General features: G+C 39.7%; 1 protein-coding gene across 3 annotated transcripts; it reads right to left on the bottom strand.

Annotated features, from left to right (window-relative positions):
- Positions 1 to 1,160: 1,160 nt before the first annotated feature.
- On the bottom strand, positions 1,161 to 5,940 carry LOC100867435 (uncharacterized). 3 transcript variants are annotated; one of them, XM_086914496.1, is made up of 6 exons: positions 5,820 to 5,940; positions 3,782 to 4,039; positions 3,300 to 3,563; positions 3,069 to 3,202; positions 2,787 to 2,952; positions 1,161 to 2,492 (listed from the first exon to the last, which is right to left on the bottom strand). In XM_086914496.1, exons 2-6 carry the CDS (start codon positions 4,031 to 4,033, stop codon positions 2,103 to 2,105), a joined length of 1,206 nt encoding a protein of 401 aa, XP_086770622.1. In that variant the 5' UTR covers positions 4,034 to 4,039; positions 5,820 to 5,940; the 3' UTR covers positions 1,161 to 2,102. The 3 variants fall into 3 exon arrangements, with proteins under 3 accessions (XP_086770622.1, XP_086770623.1, XP_086770624.1); XM_086914497.1 differs by having other exon boundaries at positions 5,515 to 5,921; XM_086914498.1 differs by lacking the exon at positions 5,820 to 5,940 and adding an exon at positions 4,903 to 5,095.
- Positions 5,941 to 6,835: the final 895 nt, after the last annotated feature.

The following is a 6,835-nucleotide window of genomic DNA, read 5'->3' as shown; positions in this document are numbered from 1 at the left end:
CGAACAGTTGGAGCTACGAAGTTCCGAGCTCGTTTGAAATAAGTGATTTTCCCATTGCTTCGTACAAACGGCCGGTGATTTGTACGAATCATCCTTTGAATCAAGCTCGTTACGTTGTCCGCTTTGACGCGTGTATCGCGTGTCCCGTGTATGAAATCAATATACGAAACCTCCTCCTCCTCTTCGTTCGAACAACAGAGTGTGTCATCGTTACGCCGATACGTCCGCATCGAATTTAATTGTTCGTTAATTTGGTACGAAGCAAATATTGAAAATTTCGGAGCGAGATAATTTTCGGGATATAATTTCAATTTTTTTTACGTGCATCGTACGATCCATCGTGAGACCGATAATTATTATTCATATCCCATTGTCGTTTCGCACCGTCGATTAATTATCATACTTTCAAACGTACACCGATCGCCCATTTTTTAACGCGCTAAACTTTATTCAAATCCCCGTTCGGGATAACAATTTTTCGCGAAAATAATCCCGATCGATCATCATCCTCTCCGTTCCATCCTCTCGTCTCGATCGATCTTTTTTCTCGAAAATATTTTCGACGGTCACATTTTTTTTTCTCCTTCGTTTTTTCTCTTCTTTTTATCCCGGAAGTGTTCCACCGAAAATTAGAAACGATTTCCTCCGCGATACCGTGAATGCGTATATTTATACCGCGTGTGTTTTTCTCGCCCGTGTTTCTTTCCGTTCTTCCACTTTCGGCCACAGATTTGCGTCAGTCAGTCTCGCGCCAATCCTCCTCCGTGAAACTGCAATTAATCCGTAAAATAGGTAGGGCGAGGCGTGAGAGAGAGGGAGGGGGACGTATGTTGAACGGCAATTTCATCGTCCAGCCACTTCTTTGTTCGCGCCGAAACGGTATGCGGGAGGACATTTATTCAAAACATTTCGCGACACATTTTCGTTTTCGCGAAAGTGCGATTCTGCTTCTAAATCTTTATCCCGTTGTTGCGTTTTATCCGGCCATGATTTACGCGTGATTTAAGATGCAATGACTCGTTTCAACGACGATGGCGAATAATAGAGGAGGGAAAAAATGGGGCAAGGTTCATTGAAGACTTAATCTCATAAATTAGACGAGAGTGGAATTATTTTTCTTTTTGAAATAAAGCGTGGCGCTTTAAAAATACATAACAAAGTTTGTGCTTTGTTCGTTCATTTTATTCCTTTTTCTTTTTTTTTTTTTTTTTTTTCTCTCTCATTTCCTTTCATGTTACAACAATGGAATACTTGTGAAAACAATTGTCAACGTGAGAAATTTGTTTCTTACGTTGAAAATTAGTAAATACAAGTAGCAAAAATAGGGATTATCAATCGCATGGATCTTGGGAGTTAATACCTTGTTAATTATAAATGGTTCTATAATATACAACAATAATAATTTGCTAAATTTGTACCATCGATTGGTGGACGTTTGTTAAGAGGCGAGAAATATATTATCTTAGAAGTGAGTGTACAAATACTCGCACCACGTGGAAGCATTAAATCTAAAGACTCTTACGTCTCTACGTCGCCTACGTAGAAAGATATTGAACTTTGGTTTCATGAGTTTCTAACTAAGTATATATCGAAATTCGATTAAATTGTAAATAACCTCTAACCTCGTTAGCGAATCGAAATTATTTTAATTAGTCGTTTAATCACGGTACGTGTTACGCTACGTGTAATTCTCTATAATATTTGAATATATTCAAAATTATTGTGCGCGGTTAGTTGAACCTCTCTCTTTCTCTCTCTCTCTCTCTCTCTCTCTCTCTCGTTTCATCTTTTCCTCTCATTCGATATAGATACACACGAAAAAAGATATAGCACATAATTTTTAGAGTATGCGCAGTTATCAAATTTAATTACAAAGAGAAGAAAATAAATATATAATCGACGAGTTCGCAAGACAGTAGATAAAACGTTATTGCTTATTAATATCAACATATATTGATTAAATTTAAATATTTTTTTTTCGTAGATGTAGCATGTGCATATCGTCACGAGAGTGTCGAGTATCATTTACGAGAAAGGATTATTGTACCGCGCACGATTAATTCTTTCCAATTAGTTTTAAACAAGCTTTAATCCATACCGAATTAATCGAACACGCCTGCTTCGTCGAATTTCGCTAATCTCTCGGCCATTACCTTTCGATACATTGGATTCCTGGTCCCGGGGTAATCAAACGTGTCTTTCTTTTTGATCAGCTCGTCCAGACTCACCACCTCGGATTTATCCATCAGGGTGAATGGCAATACGGTAGCCGCGGCCACGAATCCCCATGCTATCCGTTCCCTCATGTATTTCTTTATATCTTTTATCGTAGGCGGTCTCGTTTTGCAACCTAGCCTCTTCATGGTGTTCGTCAACGTATTTATGTATTCCTCGATCAGATTCTCGGTATTCACTTCGTTCTGTACGGTCGCGTTTAAAAAGTAGAGCAGGTCGATCGCCGGTGAAGAGTAGATAGACATTTGGTAATCCACCTGGAACGTCGTAATGTTCGATGTAAAACTGGCCGCGAAACGAGTTGGAAATGGAATCTGCGCGATCAGATTCGAACGAAAGAACGAACGGAGCGCGACCTTTCACCAAAGGTTTGTTCCTCGACTCGAGAGATGTGCAATATTTAATATCCAAATAACGATCGAGTCGAATTTTATTGCATAATTCGCATAATGTTTCGAGAACGCGTATCTTTCGAAGGATTATTCTACTACTTCCTCGAACGAGGATTTTGTTTTCGCGAGTTTTTGCGTGCGAAATATCGCGATACTTACAAACACGTGTTGGACAGGCTTTGAATTCTCATCGTATCGATACATCATATTGTTCGTCCAGGAATCACCGTGATTAATAACGTTGAACTCGTCGTCGTTTCGTTGCAATGCCGCCAAACCACGGTCGTAAACAATCTCGGCGAATTTCTTAACTTTGTTCTGGTACCTGTGGTATATGGAGATCGCGTGAAATTGAAAGAGAAAAAGAAAAAAACAAATCAAACGTCGAATCTTCGTTACGCGTTCGGTTAACGTTTTTATTGTACTCGATTCGAGCTTCACCTTTTCACGTCTTGCGGCCAATTTACCAAATCATCTCCGAGAGCTTTAATAGCGGAGACGAAGAAGAATTTGAATTCGGTCGGCATTCCTTCGTACAGTATCCCTTTGTTGTACACGGTCTTTAGCTTAGGTTCCTGGAAAAAGTACATCCAAGATTACGCAATGGAAATATTCGCGGTCGAAAGATATATTATAACGAGGAAGGGAATTAGAACGATGATGGATCGTTACCTTCTCGCACAGTGCGACCGACGCTGCGTGAAATTTGCCCAAGCTTTGAAGAGTTAGCTTGGAGTGATCGAAATCTAGACCACGGAAACGATCGGCCATACGAAAGCCTAGACGAGCAAGGTCTTCCAACATCAAACAAATCGGCCGTTCCATTCTACAGTAAAGTACATTTGCTCCCAGCCGACTGCCCAACATTTGTTGCATCTTTCGTAGCGAATTTGACATCATGAAGATTTCGTTCTCGAAGATACCCATTGACATGATCTTACAAAACGTTCAGAAATATCTGCCGTAAGATATATAAGTCACGTACCAATGTTGTGTATATGCGATTGTTCTATATATTTGATTAGGTTTTTTTTTTTTTTTTTTTTTTTCTCTCAAGATGTCTACAAGAGTTCGATCGATTAGAAAGCCTCGACCCTATATATAGGGAAAGGTAAAAATTCGTTTTTTCAAAATTCCCCCGTAAGAATATTTACCGCTTCTTTTCGAGCGTCCTCCTCCAACGGCTCGAACTTGCACACGATCGACGTCTCCTTATTGACCCTGGTCTTGCCCTCCTTCTGCGTGTACTTCACGGTCACCCTATACATGTCGCTGGCATAATTGTCACCTTTGGTGGTTGCCGGTTTCGTCGATAAATTCGTTACATTGATGCTGGTGTCGTACTCGTTGTACTGGAGGACCCTTTGCACGAACTCGTTATTCAACCATTCCAATTTATCCACCATTTTTCTCTGAAAAATCCAAATTTCCACGATAAATCGTCGCGTCTTCGTCAAGTCGCACGTCAAGGGAACGCCAGGGAACGATTCTTTATAGCAAACTTATTGTTCACGGTCAGATTTATCATCCTCTCCTTCTTTCCTTCTCCCTTTCTCTTTTCTTCATTCCTCTCAACGCGTTTCTACGCCTCTCTCTCTCTCTCTCTCTCTCTCTCTCTCTCTCTTTCTCTCTCTCTCTCTCTCTCTCTCGCTCTCTCTCTCTCTCGCTCTCGACTACACGCCCGCGCGCGTGCACACACACACAGAGATATTATCCTCACAGATTCGTCTCCTTTTCTCCCGATCCCGTTCGATTCTTCGATATTCACGGGAATCGTTTCTCGCGTTTTCCAGATCTCTGTTTCAATTAGAAACGTAATGGAACGAGGCGTTTTCTTTTTTCGTTTTCTCCCTTCCTTTTTTTTTGGCGCCACGTTTCATCGCATCGAGATTCGAGATTCGAATGGAACCGTGGTATTTTAAAGAAATTTACGACTCGTATCTCCTCTGGGAAGCGCCTTTCTCTTTCGCACACGTATTTCGAACACGGACGATCGATGATCCTCGGAAGGAAGGGAAATTTTCGTGGCGAACAAAAAGATTCGAAAGGGAACTCTTCTTTTTTTTTTTTTTTTAACCGTGTTTAAGTTCAATTCGAACGATTGATAGGAGGATGGGAGATGGAAGATGGAGAGAACGAAGAACGGTTGGGATATGTTTGGAAAAATACACGATTTCTCTCGTTCGAATCGATAAATCGCGAAAGATTGAACCGTAAACCACGTGTCCACTATCGAGGTTATCGAACGCATTTTAGATCACGGGAGGGCACTTACAATTAGAATGAATCGCACTGTTGATTATTCTCGTGGAGAGGAGCGAAGAAATCGAGGGCAAGCGATTGTGATGTTCCTCTTTTAAAAATCCGGTTCTTGCTTGTTAACTACGGTTGCATTTGTCTCATATTTCTCTTGTCAAACGTTTTTCTTCGACCGTTATTCGAACCGTTGTCTCAGGCCTCAGTAAAAACTAACCAGAGTCTTGGAACGAAGCGTGAAGCAAGCAAAAAAAGTTTTTCACTTTGTGAAAAAACGATCAAACGTTCGGCCGTTTTGTGATAGTTTTATATATATATATATATTTGTAATAATTGTGACAAACAAATAATAATTTAAAGCGAATCGTATTAAATATACGTATTAAATATTCGAGAACCAGCAGAGTTAAGAGCGATTATAACGACCCTCATTTATTACTCCCGTTTCAATTAGATTCCCGATGGACCGTGACGCGTGATCATTTTACGCCATTTCAATCATTTTACTTTTATTAGAATACAAATTGATACAAAACGCGTATCATAATGTAAATTAACGATGAATTTCCGCTCGATGAACGGAATCTAATTGTTTTTTTTATCAACTCTAATTAAAGCGAGAGGTAGCTACCTTTCACCTCGATTCAATTTCCAATCTTCACAATAATTTCTATAAATAATCCTCTTTGATGGAACCACTAAATTATGCAATCACTAAATTACGCGAACGATTTAACCATTGTGAGAACGTAACTACGTACGGTTTTATTCGAGAACGACACACAATGCGAGGGGAAACGAGCCGCGGCGGATTAACAATACTTTTTTCCACGTTAATTTTCTTCGACACTTAATGACGACAATCGTTGACGATGAATTTATCCGCGTACGCGGTTGTACGCGGGACGAGAAAATTGTTGTTTCATCAACACTAACCTGCGAGATATACAAGGGCTTTGTACACAAAAGAAAGAATAATTTCAACTTCACACTGCCACCGTCTGATACGGAATGAGCCACACGGAATCGACGTGTCACGTTTTATGCAGACGTCCACACATTATTTATACTCCGATTAGAGTACTCCCCCCTCCTCCACACCGCGGATGTGTTCTATCGTTAAAATGTTCTTCGATAGCGATCATCGAGGATACACGAAATTTAATTTTCCACAAACAAGCGTTTTCTATATAATACCTATGTGACAGGTATTATATTTGATACCGTTTGATATTATTATTTACTCGAGATTCTCGAGCGTTACGTACGTACGTACCAGCCACTAACGAATAATGTGCAAGTATTGGCCACGATTGTTCGCCAATTCTAACGATCGAATTTTACCAAGTTATCTGTCGCGCGTCTCTTAACTTCAATGGCAAACAACGCGTACACATCGCTGACAAATTATTGAAACAAGGAAAAAATATTTGGACATGAGGAGATTACGACGAGATGTTTGAAAATGTTAAAATAGAAACGTTATTCATCTCACGGCCTTTGATTTATCGTCAAAGCTAGCTAGGGAACAAATATTTTTCCATATCTTTCATAATTTATATCGGAATTATTATGAGTTACATCAGCGTTTTCATCGTGGTTCGCTTATGATTTGCATTCCGATCGTTGTAAAGCAAGTTTTGAAACGAAACGCGCTGGACTTCAATACACGGAATTTCAATGGATTGATTGTAATAACCATGCGTCATTTTTATGCAAGAATCGTCCGCCTTTATCGCGACATTGTCTTCCTTTCCTCGATTCCGTAATGCTATCGATTGAAGATAAAAGATAAATCACGCGTTAGCTTCACGACCTTGAAATAAATCTATATAACGATTCATTTCTAATAAAATCATCGTGGATCGTGTGTATGTATATATGCATCGTATGCGTAATTTTAATCGTTTAACAAATAGTTTGAAAAAAAAAAGGATTCGTGAGATTTCTTT

This window comes from Apis florea, unplaced genomic scaffold, assembly GCF_048593485.1.
Source record: "Apis florea isolate Af1SG1 unplaced genomic scaffold, ASM4859348v1 contig_3587_pilon, whole genome shotgun sequence".
Classification (NCBI taxonomy): domain Eukaryota; kingdom Metazoa; phylum Arthropoda; class Insecta; order Hymenoptera; family Apidae; genus Apis; species Apis florea.
This window is presented reverse-complemented; position numbering and strand designations above follow the sequence as displayed.